Here is a 15,437-nt window from a genome sequence, read left to right on the forward strand (position 1 = left end):
GACTTATGTAGACGAAACGCGTGTCTGGCGTACTAAATTATAATTCTAGTACCTTTGATAACTATTAACCTCTTTAGTACATTGGCATGGCGGATAATGCATGCATGACAATTGACTTTTCATCCTGTTGTCGTTCTTAAAAAAAAATCTTCATTTGGAGAGTTCATGCAATTTCTGCTATGCGATTTGTTTGTTTCTTAATTTGTATCTTTTGAATCGATTTTCGATTTCATGGTAAAGTGCTGATGCTTTAATATACTCTTGTGTTTTATTCTGCCTTTCCCGAGTTAGAAAGATAGTTATTTGTCTTAAGTATTTCATGGTTTGTAGTTTAAAGAAATTGATATCAATCATTGTAATGGTATATATTTTGTTTTCCCTTTGCTATCTATACTTTCTCTATAGATAAACTTCGGCATGCTTTGCTTTGTATTTGGTATAAAAATTTGTGAACTTTTTTTTTTTTTTTTTTTTTTAAATATAGATGCGTTGGTGTGTTTTCGATCTATAAAGAATATAACAGTTATCTGATTTAAGCCCATGATATAGTCTGTTAAATTAAACTTATCATTGATACATGTCATAAATTCTAGAACAATAATTGTTGTTTGATATTTTCAGGGCTGGATCAAATGCTGTTGGGCGGTCGGGGACAAATTAGTTCATTTACTGTTCTTTTGTAATCTTTCACTTATTTATTGGAATATCCCAAAAGCGTTCCTCATTGAATTATTTTCTACAAACAAATTCGTCAAGACTTATTTTAACTTATACTGCTACAATAACTGATAACTTTAAAGCCACTATTATTGAAGAAAAGTTCAATGTCAAGGTCATTCATTCAATCTGCTCTTGTTCAGGTAAAAGGTAAAACATGCGATTCAACTTGTACTTTATTTGTCAATTTTAACTACTTTTTATTCGAACGTCTCTGAAGAGTCATCTGCATATAAACGCCGTCACGAGTTGGTTGACCGTTATGGAATGACCGTTTCACAAATGATATCGGATATGTTCCTTACGTCGAAACTACAATCCTCTTCCCTTTCATGAATGTGACCTACCGAATAAGACTATTTACCGGATTTGTTATCACATAAGCAACACGACGGGTGCCACATGTGGAGCAGGATCTGCTTACCCTTCCGGAGCACCTGAGATCACCCATAGCTTTTGGTGGGGTTCGTGTTGTTTATTCTTTTGTTTTCTATGTTGTGTCATGTGTACTATTGTTTTTCTGTTTGTCTTTTTCATTTTTAGCCATGGCGTTATCAGTTTGTTTAAAATTTATGAGTGTGATTGTTACTTTGGTATCTTTTGTCCCTCTTTCCTCTCTCTTGCATATGAAACGCACATCTAGCGCAAATACAAAATTCAAATCCTTGTATTTATGATGAGTTTATTTGCATGCATGTTACTGTTTTGCCTTATCCGTGATTCGCATATTTTTTTTCAATCTTAGATTGTTTATGCTCTTCGACATTATATATAATTTGATCTTCGAAAATATTTGATTCTAGCGCAACTGGTGAGCTTTCTAAAACAAACTCGTACCTTGGGTTCCGAATAATATGTCTGGTATATTTGTTGAATTATTATTGCCTAATTATAATAATATTTGTTGTTGAAATCAATATGGTTCTTAACAAATTATGTTTTGTTTATTTCACGCATTCAAACAAATCATACGGTACAAAGAAAATAACACATAAATCATATAAATTATAGATATTTAAACAGTATATTTGAAAAAAATCCAATTCAAAATTTGCTTTAGAGCAATAAATAGTTAAAAGGCTAATACTAAAATGTACTCTCAACAAACGGGGACTGACGATGTACATGTAGTATTTGATTTTCATAGTCTATTTTTACGTTTTTATTTATGTCAGAGAAAATATACTAAAATTGATGATTTCCTAGCTAAGAAACACATGATTTTATCTATGAACCAAATAGTTGGTTTCTGGTACATGAGTTATTAAAACAACATATACACAGAGACAAACTTGTCATCTTAAAATCGTGCAAAGAAGAAGACAAAGGTAGGTAAAGGACTCAAATCAAAATTTTTGAACTCAATATCATAAAGATCGAATTAAACTATGATGAGGTTGTACCATCACTACAGATATTCACATGAACAAACAAATTGGTACAGGCTTATAACATAGAGCATCATCCATTTTTTTTATAACGTGATCAAATGAAGGAAAGGAAACTAGCCAACATTTACAGACTATGCCTTCTTTTAAAAAACAAATATGTCTGTAAAGTCAGTTTTATCACATTTTCAATTTTCAACATCTTGCTTCCGAATCTAAAACACAAACATTTATCATCCTCTATTTTCACATTTACAACAACCATCAAAATAGAAAAGTTCAATTTCAAGGTCATCAATTTCGTCCGCTAAAGATGGTGGAATTGGCTGTTTGATAACGACAGCGGATTGTAGTGCTTGCTCGTGCATACAACGACATCCGGTACAACCACTAGCTTGACTGAAATGATAAAAAAAAGGAAAGTGATATATTTGTCTACACATGCTGATTTTGGTTTATGGTGGATATCATTGCTAGATAGTCAATCCACGGCTAACATAACGGTAATGACGTTATAAAAAAATGTTGTTCAGGTAAAGAGTTGATACACACCATGTATGTGTATATCTCTAAGAACGAAAACAATGTGTTTGTTGTCTGTAACGTGAGTGCGGTGTTCGTATAGGAAGCCCTTAGAAGTTTTAAAATGAAAAGGTTTACTGAGATCCTTATTTGAAAAGTCACGCAAGTACGTAATATTTTTTTTTTAATTAGAATTTTTATATCAAAGTATATTTTAAAGTTTTGGTTTTTCCAAAACCATACACATGTGAGATTTTACAACTGGTATATAAGTAAATTTTTAAGTTTTACAACAAATTAAAACAATTACATAGTTTTCATGAAAGGATGCTGTTGAACGGCAATTTGTACTTATAAAAAAGAAGATGTTGCATGGTTTCCAATGAAATAACTCCTCACAAGAGATCAAATGATACCAATTAACAACTGATCCTACAAAACACGTGTTAATGTCAGTCTCTCTGGAAGGGAAAGCGGATAAGTCTCCACATGTTGCACTAGCCTATTTGCTCAAATAAATACAGCTTTGGTAAGCAGAGATGGGATTGATCTGACGACAATTGTAAGGTCATATTTAAAACATTTGTTTTATATCTAGATACGTTTAAACACCCTTAGCTATTTACACATCTTTTATATTTCATTAAGGTTTGTATACGATCAAATCCTTGACTCCCAAAAGACCGTTATAATGGACATTCTTAGCTACTGCTGTTTTTAAACCTTGAAACTTAACATAACATTTACACATTGTTTTATATCAGGTAAAACGTTGTTTGACCAAATACAAAAAAGAAGGACGTTTGCACCTCCTTGTTTTTATTTTTTTTGCCAATATTCAGATTCATCTTGTTTTATTCATGTTAAATCTTTGCTCCGTAAACTCTACATTTCTCACTTCAATTTGATAAGATAAAGCATGTATAGTTTAAAATCCTATCTTTGAAAATATCATAAAACCCCTGATATTTTTCATCGTTTTTGAAAGAAAAAAAGGTATCAATGTTGAATACATACAAAAATCTAGAGATAACTTTTTCCCGCCAAATCTTCAATGGCTTATATCTTTCATTTTTTTTGCAATTTTAGTCTTATTAATAGACTATCAAATAATAACAGTCTTTTGAAGAGCTTGTTATTTTCAAATGTTGTAATGAATATCAGTAAGATGTTTAAAGGGCATTGTTTTTTTTTAAATATAATACACTTAAATCAGAAAAAACATTGCAGTTTAATATGCTTTAATATAACGAAAAGTAGAGGCAATCGAATATTATAAGTTGAAGAGAAAGAGACAAGATGATTGGGATAAATTCGAAAAGGCAAAAACAAAGTTCATATCTCCGCAAGAAAAAAAACTGATTATGGTACAGCATGTCAATTAAAGTTCAATGACAATATTCAGGTAATTTTTTACATTTTTTTTATAGACAGTTTTAAAACATCCTTGGCTATTTTAAAATCTTAATGTCAATATTCCAGGTTAAAGATACGAGAAAATCCTTGACTTTCAAAAAGATCGAAATAATGGACGTTCATTGCAACTGATGTTCACAAATCTCAAATACTAAAAGACAAAAACGTATTTCATCGAATTCAGCAGGAAAAATATGATAATCGTGCAACAAAAACTCTATCAAATACAGTGGGGAGAACTAGGTATTTTACTAATAACATACATCGTGTAACTTACCTTGCAATGTATTAGAATATGCACAACACAATACTAGTATACAAAGTATACTCCTTATAATAACATTTAACACGAGTACTAAGGCAAAATATTTGAAAGACAACATATTTGTCTGCGATCAAATGAAATCATAAATTGTATTATAATAAAAGATAAAAGATACCCCACTTTCTGATCAAGTAATGTAAAAAGTTAACACATCAAACGGAACAATTTTGTTGAGGAATCGAAATTGTTTCCTAGAAACCCTATACTTGTTTCGAGGTATTCTGCATACAGGAGGCTTTTGTTCCTCAAACATATCACTAGTAAATTTTATAAGTGCGCTGATGCTCGCTCTTTTTCTTCCGGAAAGCTAAACAAGAACATAAATAATTGCCTTTAGTCGTTTTGGTAAAATTACAATACGCTGATTTATTGCTTTGCCTTCGCTGTATTTTCAAATCGTTAGTTTTGTTCATGCGACCCATAGCACTGATCATTATCCATTTTGATATGTTTTACATAACATTAGTTGGGATTATCGCCTTGGTCATCCTTCTAACATTGTGAAACTTGGTATTTTACTTGATGATCAGCTAGCTTTAAAACCATGTTTAATCTACCATTATACTAAACAAAACCTGATACCAAGCCAGGAATATGATAGTTGTTTCCCATTCGTTTGATGTGGATGAGCTTTTTATTTTGTCAATTGTAAAGGAACTCTCCATTTTGAATTTTAGCTGAATTTTTGTATTTTTGTTATTTACTTTTTGCTAAAAAAAAACACCAACTTTACGTATCAATCATTTAATCATGTCTCAATTGCGGGCATACACTTGTATCAATACGAATGCTTCAATAAAATCAATCAACAATCGATGATAAATAATTGCATTCGTTGCTGCCTGCCATATTTTATTACACTAACTCTTGATCTCGATCTCGATTCATTGACTGATAAATTGACATCAAACCAAATAATAAGTATTTATCTTTTATTTATTTGGTGTAGTAAGCATTCATTTATAACATGTGAATGTTTGAAATACATTTTTGTAATTTTCATTATTAAATTTAGAAGAATCCTTTTAATTCAAAATACAAATCAATTCATATATAACCACATATTTATAACCGAACACCTGTGTATGCGATATTGTCATTTTGTCACATTTGTTATAAGATTATATATTTTATATAAGTTTATTAAAAAAAGAATAATAGGGTTAAAAAAACATGATCAATAAATCATATACATTATGAATAGTTCAACATTAGATTTGAAAAAAAAGACGGCTGTAGCTTTCTCTTTCCAATTTGATATTTCCATCAAAACAATAAATAATATGATGCTCAAACCTAATACTAAAATGTACACGCTGCAAGCTGGGACTGCCGTGGTAGTATTTGATTTTCGTTGCTAATTACTACGTTTTACATATAAAATTTGCAGAAATGCATTAATCTGAACTTATTAAAACGCAAATGTTATCTATGAAGCCAATAGTTAGTTGCTTGAGTTGTTTCAAAATAACATGAGCGTACATCTTCAAATCATGTGACGGAGAAACCTCTAAATGTTAGACAAAAGTGAGAAGAACTTGGATCCTTAGTTTGAACCTCAATTGTTCCTTAACATAAAATAGACTATGGGAAGGTTTTATCATCATTAAATATAATCGCATGAATTAATAAATTGTCACCGGCCAATTACAAAGATTGTTTTTTAATTTTCTCTGACAACGTGATCAAATGCGTTTGAAAAAGCTAACCAATATTTGCAGGCCTTGTTTAGATAAATTGTTTTGCCTGTCCAATTAAATTTATCGCAATTTGTCTTTAAAAATATCTTGCTTCTTATTGTAAAACACAAAAAATTATCATCCATTATTAACACATTTGCAACAACCACTGAAATAGAACAGTTCAATTTCCAGGTCATCAATTTCATCTGCTAAAGATGGTGGTATTGGCTTTTTGATAACGACTGCGGATGCTAGTGCTTGCTCGTGCATACAGCGACATCCAGTACAACCTACAGCTTGACTGAAATGATAAAAGAAGCACGTGAAAAGTAAAATCACAAAAATGCTAAACTCCGAGAAAAAATCAAAAGCTGATGGTCCCTTATCATATGGAAAATCAAAACCACAAAGGAATCAAACGAATTGACAACAACTGTTATATTCGGGATAAGCTACAGGCATTATTCTATGTAGGTTAAAAACTATCAAAACAAACAAATATGCAACAGGGAAGCACAAAAAGGCATTTAGACGACGCACATTAGCAAGAATGAAAGACCAGAAATTCAAAATTTAATATGGCTGATAGCACAATCATGGGATACATAAGTACAGAGCCACATCATATGTAACAAAGAAACACAAACAAGGCAAATAGACAAAGTATATTCACAAAAATTGATGGAAATGAATACAAAAACTATAACCGAAAAAAAAACCGGAATGACAGGTATGTAAGTCCATAGCCTCATCAAGTATAAATCACAAAAAACAGACTAAACAGTATAATTAAAACTTAATAGGACGACATATGCTTATTTTAGTTTATGGTAGGTTTTTTGAATAGATAGTCAACCCACGGCTGACAGAAAGGAAATGACGTTAAAGTACAATTTTGTTCAGGTAAAAAAGCGTCTTTTTATATCAATGTCTTTTTTTAATACCTCGATTTTGTTTTTTGTCCATGGATTTATTAGTTTTGAACAGCGGTATACTACTGTTGTCTTTATTTAATAAGAACGAAAATTGCTTGTAGCGTATGTGTGATATTCCTATATGAACCCCTTATAGGTTTATGTGGAACCCCATGGGGTTTATAAATTGAAAAGTTGCACAATAACGTGATATGTTGACTTATAAGAATGTTTGTTTCAAAGTCTATTCTAAAGTTTTCCTCTGTCAAAAACTATAAATTTACAGTATTTCTGAAATTTATAATGTTTTACAAAAATGACAATAACTGCATAGTTTCATGCAGAGATGGTGCATCGAAAAAATATTAATGAAATATGTTGAGATAAACATCGCTTTGAATAACTTAGTTTGTACGTTCATATGATATTTTATCCACTGAAAAAGCGTAGAAGAGATACCTTTGCAGCGTTTGCTGTGATCTCATGGTTTTTAAAACTACCAGTTGGATTTTTAAATATCTAAATGTAAACATAAGTTTAAAGATCAAAATTATGCCACCTAGAATATAATACCTATAGGTTTGATTTACATTATGAATTATCGCCATTTAGTTTTATAAAACATAATATCCAAATACAAAATCTGCATGCGTATGCCGACATTCTTATAACAAAAAAGAGCAATACAGAATAACCGTTAATTTTTAATATTTATACTATACATAATGGATGTTATGAGAAAACAGTGTACATTGAAAGATTATTGTGTGCTTATGCACACTGACATGATCAGATACATTAGCCCTTGAACGAGGTTCGGAAGATACCATATGATATACAAACTCATACGTCGAATACAAAATTGAAACGCAATATAACACAATTTTACCAACGCCAAACATGAGTCTACAAATACAACTTAGAAAACTTAATATTTATCACAAATGATCTCACATGAACCGCGCTGATCTCAGCTTCTCTGGTAGATATAGCCGATGTGTCTCGACATGTGACATCAGTCTATTTGCGCAAGGAAATATAACTTCTGTGAACAGAACATGTGATTGTGCTGACAACACTTGTTAGGACATTTTTCATTTTTAACACAAATATAATTTTTTTTCAATATTTCTTACAATCATCCTAGGCTATTCACACATCTTTGATATTTATACATCTGTAATGTTAATATTTTCGGATTATATATTCTTGAAAATCCTTGACTTTTGAAAAGAGTATGATTCTAGACGTTCCTAGAAATGTTTTAAATCTCCAATAGGCAATAAGATAAGATCATGAAGATTATAACATTTGTTTTTATCAGATAAATACGTTGTATTATATAACCGGATGCGTTAAGGATGATTAGGCATTTTTACACAATTATATTTTTTTTTCTCAATAAATAGATATTTTTAAAACATCCTTGGCTATTGACGCATCTTTGATATTTATATATCACTAATGCCAAAATTATTCCGGGTTTATATATGAGAAAATCTTTGACGCTCAGAAAAGAGCGTAATTACAGACTTTCATAGCAACTGATGCTTAAAAATCTTAAATAATCAATAAGATAAGATTATTACATTGTTTATTTCAGATAGAAAGATTGTATGAACACGTGCATAAATGCTGTTTAGATGTATTTCTTATAAAAAAAAAGGAGGTAGAGAACGTTTTTAGAGAGACATTCAATCTCATCCATCGAAAACAAACTAACAACGCCTTGGTAACAAAGGAATAAAAGACAAACAGACAAATAGTAATACACAATATTGAAAACTAAATTCTTATAAGCACCACAAACCCTACCAAAAACTAGGAATGATCACATGTGCTCCGGCAGTGTAAGCAGATCCTGCCCCACATGTGGCACCCGTCGTGTTGCTTATGTTGTAACAAACCCGGTTAATCGTCTAATTCGGTAGGACATATTCTTGAAAGGGGATCGGGATTGCAGTTACGACATACAGAACATATCCGATATCATCTGTAAACCAGATATTCAGTAACGATGAACAAAGTCAGGATGGCGTTCGTAAAATTTACGAAGGGATGATTTCAACGTCACCATTTGGAAATCTTGGTTCAATAGTTCATTTGATAGCAACAATCTTTTATAACATTCGGACATTACAGTTTAATATTTGTATATAAAAAATGTAGACGCAATCGAATATTATAAGTTAAATTGAAAGAGACTACATCATCAGAATAAATAAAACAAGAGAAACATGCAGTTCATAAATCTCTGCAGGAATAAAACTGATCATCTTCCAATATATAAAAACAAACTTCGGTGAAAAGACACCCTTGTGCTGACGGCAATTGTAAGGTCATTTTAAGCGCAACTTGAATTTTTGTATGTATAAATTACTTTTCAAACATCCTTGGCTATTTACACATTATTGATATGTATAAAACTTTAATGTTGACATTCTGGGTTAAGTATACGAGAAAATCATTGAATTTCAAAAAAAGAGCGTAATTATAGATGTTCATACAACTTATGCTTACAAAGCCTTAATGTATAAAAGGAGATAATTGCATTTTTTTATGTTGAGATAAAAACGTTGTATGACAACATGTATTCATTAATATAAGATGTCTAAAATGCGTTTCTAAGAAATATAATAGTCTACCATGATTTTTTGTATGAATAAAGCAAGGACACATCGACAAATTATTCAAAAACACAAACACAGTTTATGAAACTCTGCAGGAAAATAAAGGATCATTGTGCAACACAAATCATCAAATACCGTGGGGAAAGTGAGATATTTCACTTTTGATATTCATCGTGAAACGTATGTTGAAATATGGAAAATTTGAGTATTTTAGATTAAAACAAAATATTTCATAAAGGTTTCATGTAAGTATATATCAGATCAGTACACTCATATTTTCTACTTCCCATTCTTTTTGGTATATCGGTCCAGGTATCATCCCGCGACCGAAGATTATATGGGTAGAGGGATGATATCCTTCCAGTTATGGAAAATGAAATGATTATATTTATATTTTTATCATATACTTTAGACATATTGTTTGCATTTTAGGCCAAATACAAATGAAAATTTTATTTTGAGACAACCTATGATTATTTTTTATATACTGTAAATCTTTCAAACGATATAGAGACCTCGGTGGCCGAGTTGTCTAAATAGTTACTACAGTACTCTAATTCGCTAGACAGTCAACAATGGGATCGAACCCTGCTAGTGCGGATGCACTAGGCTCCAACTTGAAATAACTAGGATTGTCAATTTTCCTTTTGAAGGTCGTTGGGTTTTTTTCGGGTACTCCGACTTCCTCTACCAATGGAAACTGGCCGCCACGTAATGCCATAAAGTCGGGGCTAAAACACGTTCAAAAATCAAAATAAAATCAAAAACAAAACGAAATTTCGAATTAAAAACTTTTTTTTTTCGTTTGCAAAGGACAACGTTAAATTCCGCAAACTTGTATTCTGTACTGAAGTCGGAAACAAAACTTACGAACACTTTGTCAATATTCCAATGTCCTAAATAAAGCGATACACGGCTGTATGATATATCTAGACAAACAGTCAATTTAATTTGACTTCTTTAATTGTACAGTTGCAAATTAAAAATCCGATCAACGTCTGCCATGCCTTTGGTTAGTAAATAGCAGATGTAAACAGACGGCGCTGGAAAGGCCGGAAGTATCTCGTGATTTAAATTCTCAAGTCAGGATGATGTCTGTAAAATATTAAAGAGACGAACACCTTGTTTGTAGCCCATTTCACTGCATATATCTTTTTTCAATTCAAACAATGGAGATGATAATCTCATGTTAAATAAATCGAGTGAAGTCCTCATCAAAAAAATAAAATTGTGTTAAAAACTCGAAAAACAAGTTGGGGTGTAGTACAGTTTTTTTTAAAATATTCAACAGTATTCCCTATTTGGCGTCTGCGAAACACGAATTCTTAAATAAAACGGTGAGACAGCTGCATCCTCGTTTAATATATGAATGCCAATTCCTCTTATTATAATTACAAATTGTTATGTCAGTCAAAATATAATTAGTTTTTTTTATAAAACGCAGATGGATTTTTGTTCAAAACAAACATCTGGTGGTGGTTTTTTTTGTTGTATTTTTTTCTCAACGTATATTTGTATTACATTTGGCATTCCTTTTCGTCTTTATTTACGTAAATCCTACTAAATATTGATCAATATATTCTGTCTGATCGAGTCTTATTTAGACGGCTATTAAAAACTTAATATTTGTTTCTACACTATGGATGTTCTTTTTTACTTCATTTGAACATCAATGATGAGTCTTATGCTGAAGTTACATCATTCCTGAACCGTAAAATGAAAACCTTCTCTCTTTTTATATAACTAGGGGTTAAAGATTTGCGCTAATTTGTAGGTCAAGCAAACATTGCCGGATACTAGCCATAGTCTACAACTTTCTTAATAGATTTGTATATCTTTCAAAATATTGGTACTCAACAATGAAAAACTATGATGAGAGAAAAAAGTAAAATAACACAAATATCGAGTTCTGATGAATAGTCGGCTGGTGCTTATAGTAATTAAGTAAGCATACAACTTTCAATGTCTATTAAAATTATATTTATTTTAAAAGTATTTGTTATTTTAAATTTAATGTCAAGATTATTCACTCTTAATTGACCGTTTTTACAATCTAAACTAAACAATACATTTTTTAAGTTGCATGCATAAGAATGACAACTTTATAAATATGATAAATTAATGTTTAAATATATTCAAAACGATATATATTCAACAAAAACATATGAATATATACAAAATTTGATGACAGGTTATAGTATATGTTTTTATAAGAATAATATTGTTTTTACTTCCAAAACTTTTCTTCTTCATCTTATTACTGGTGACGTTTGTTTTTGTGTGACACTTGACACTAATATAAAGCTGACTTAGTGACTGGTCCCTCCTCGATTGTTTTTTTTTGCGATTATGTTTAAAAAAATCAATCGTTCAAGTTGATGAAATTTTATTAAAACTATGTTGGTAATATGTTCAAGGGAAAATTGTAGTTTTAAAGAATTGAATATATTTATTCAACTTTATATCTTCAAAAGCGAAACGATATTCTTTATCAGACTGTAAAATTTTCAAATGTCGTTTGATAGTAACGAACATTTTACAAACATTGTGTGGAATTGTGTGAAAGTGACACTAGGGAAGATCATAGTACATTATGTACTTTAAAAATAAAAGAATTGCATAACCATTATGTTATTAGTTGCATTATTCGGACATGTTGCAATACCTCGTTCATACACAGACAAGCATACATTTGCAACAGAATGTGATTATAAGAAGGATAAAAGTGTCTGATGAAAACAAAAAAAACGAAAATACATAACAGATAATACATAACAGATAATACATAACAAATAATACAAACATTGACAACACATTCATTCACGAATAACAGAGGTCTGCACTGATATCTGATAAAAATGACCTGCTCCCATCGGCTTTTTTATGCTTACTTTCAATTTAGCATGATGCTTGTCATCAACTGATATTCGTTTACATTTCTTCTGCACTGATCACAAGTTGAATTTTTATTTTTATTCCCTATAACTTTTCTTTGAGGGAATGAAAGAGAACTTGGTGGTAGTGGAAACTATAATGGTTACACATGCTACGAATATAGTTCTAAAATATCAAATGCAAAAATTATGTTTTGCAAAGAGACAACAAATTGTTGCAGAATATAACTTTGCATTTAATTACGTTTGATATTTCAGAATAACTTGTGTGCATCACCTCATTTGGTCGGAGGTTACTTTTACTTGTCTTAAAAGTATTCAAATTGCAATTTTTATTTTTTTTATAGATACAAATGAAAACGTTTTTGTCAGTGATACACGTATATTCAAAATATAAATGTAGCTAATTGATTTGCAGGAAAATATATATCAGAAAAAATATTTGATTGAGAGGGTATTCTTACAAAACAAACATACCAAATATGTTGACTTAAGGAGTTAAAACCTTTTTTCAATCATTTTCAAAATTTATAAACAATTTTTTCAAGAAAGGTCATATTTGCCTTAAAAAAAAATTCTTCTCAATACTTTTTATCAACTTTTCACTAGCATACAATACTCTTTTTTTCGTGAACAAGGCACATGCCGCAGTTGTGTTTCAATACAATGCGTGTGTGTTTCAAAACAATGCGTGTGTGTTTCAATATAATGCGTGTAAATATGAATATATCTATATACTGTGGATGTGTACATATAAGCAATATACCGTTTGGTCATAACATAAAGGTTTGATTCCATATTTGTATGTTACATCTTGGTTTTAATTTTAACAAATCATAATTAAAGAATAAAATTTCATTTCTATGGGTTGCAATGGACGTTGATGTCCCTGTTCTATTTGAAATTCTATTTGGATATATATGGATTCCTGAGTTAATTGTGCGTTTAAAAAACACAGAAATTCTGAGAAACATCTTTTTGCAATTGTATTTAAAATAATGTCTACTTTGTAATTCAATTCTATAAAACTATGAGACAATGCTGAGAATTGTCGCATTGAAGAAGTGTTTAAGAAAACGTACGTTCAACGTTTCAATTCATTCAAATATAAAATATATTGAGATATATGTGAATGAAATTTATGACCAAAGGTATATATGTGTTGATATTGTATATGCAGTGCAAACTATCTATGCTATATATAAGTGAATATAAGAGATTTAAGTTTTATTTATATACTTAGATTTCCATAAATAATTTGTTCATGAAATTTAGATTATGTTAAATAAAACGCAAGTCCACATGACTTTTCAAAATGATTGTTTTAAGCATTGTGGTATTTTTTACCACGAAGGATTTTCAATGAAAAAGTAAAACGCACTCACAAACTTATCAAATTGATTTACCAAATAAAGTTATTAAGAATGAAGTAGTTTCTCTTTTGGGCAGAAATCAAATCCACGACTTCATATTTATACAATGTAGCTTTGAAAATTAATAAATTGTGCTACTTCATTGATAGGTGATATCCATAATTATTTCTTCTATGAAATTTTTGTTGGATGAATACTGTTCAAAATGTTAAATTATTTACACATTGTTTTAAGAACAAGTTGAGTGAAGTCGAACAACCAAAAAACGTTAAAATGGCATCACATCAAATATCCCTTAACCGTAGTTGACGCATTTGCAACAACCATTAAAATAAAATAAGTCAATTTCCAAATCGTCCATTTGATCTGCTAAAGAAGGTGGAATGTGCTGTTTAATAACCACTGCTGAAGCTAAAGCCTGTTCATGCATACATCTGCAACCGGTACACCCAACAGCTTGACTGAAATACAGTAACATAAGATTATTAATAAATAATAAATGAATATTTCCAATATGGAACACCCATCTTGTAAATTGATAGAAAAAAACGATGTTATTTCATTTTTGTAATTTTCAAAAATTCATACATTTAGATTATTCAATTGGAAGAAAAGTTCAAAGTTCAAAGCTTTAAATTGTTTTGTGATTTGAACTTGTTTTTATTTGATTTCTTTTTACATATATGTTTATTCTGATAAATTAGTAAACGAAGTATTACAAGCTGCAGTTATCATGGTTATTGTAAGTTGTCAAATTCTAATTGTTTTTCTTGAAGTCTAAAATATTGATTGACTTAAGAACTTATTTTAACCAAAATTTGTATTACAAAATATAAGAGTATCACAGTTTGTTCTACATAATGAAATATTCTTTGTGTCATTTTTTCGTGATAAGATATATATTTGATCTATTCATATAAGGCATTCGGTGGTCGATTGGTCATAGTTGTTCAAATACTGTTCCACTAGCCGGTCAACATTGATGTTAAAGTTCGAGCCTCGCACGATGCAGGGGCTACGACTCAAACCTAAATTGACTTTGATTTCCAGTTGCCTACCGAAAATTGGTAGGTTTTCTCAAGGCACCTTAAATTCCCTTACCAATTCACACTGACCGCCACCAAATAAATAGCCATTTGTGCTTATAGTGGCGTTAAACATCACATTTCAATCATCAATTGTCAGTTTTTACACAAATATTGACGATTAATGTGAAGAACAATACAAAGCATCTAGCACTATAAACCATACCAAGCAAAGCGTGAAATAAAAATAATTCAGTCACTAGCGGTTGATTTAACAATATGTTCTTGTTTATTTTTATTACACGTGTTATTATTATCATTTTAAATTTCATTTTAGATATATAAAAACAAAATTAAAAAAAACCCTCTGATTTCAATGGACATTGTATTGAAAATAAATAATCACAAACATAAGTCTCGAAAATGACATGTTTTAGACATCATGATTGATCAATTAGAAAATATTACCGACTTTTGGTTAGTTAGATGTACGTAATTTTAATGCTATTTTTCTAAAACATTTTTTTTTTTAAAATAATGATCATTATCTT

At 30.3% G+C, this 15,437-nt stretch overlaps 1 protein-coding gene across 3 annotated transcripts in view; it reads right to left on the reverse strand.

Moving 5' to 3' along the window:
- Nucleotides 1-2,037: 2,037 nt before the first annotated feature.
- The window catches only part of LOC134701286 (uncharacterized), a 49,215-nt gene continuing 35,815 nt past the window's right edge, over nucleotides 2,038-15,437 (reverse strand). Inside the window, exon 6 of one of the 3 annotated variants that reach the window (XM_063562418.1) lies at nucleotides 2,038-2,504. In XM_063562418.1, coding sequence (XP_063418488.1) covers nucleotides 2,339-2,504 — 166 coding nt within the window. In that variant the 3' untranslated portion in view covers nucleotides 2,038-2,338. Of the gene's footprint in view, nucleotides 2,505-6,012; nucleotides 6,352-13,700; nucleotides 14,323-15,437 lie in introns of those variants that run through there. The other 2 variants (XM_063562417.1, XM_063562416.1) reach the window with 2 other exon arrangements.

The sequence above is a fragment of the Mytilus trossulus genome, unplaced genomic scaffold, assembly GCF_036588685.1.
Source record: "Mytilus trossulus isolate FHL-02 unplaced genomic scaffold, PNRI_Mtr1.1.1.hap1 h1tg000234l__unscaffolded, whole genome shotgun sequence".
Lineage (NCBI taxonomy): Eukaryota > Metazoa > Mollusca > Bivalvia > Mytilida > Mytilidae > Mytilus > Mytilus trossulus.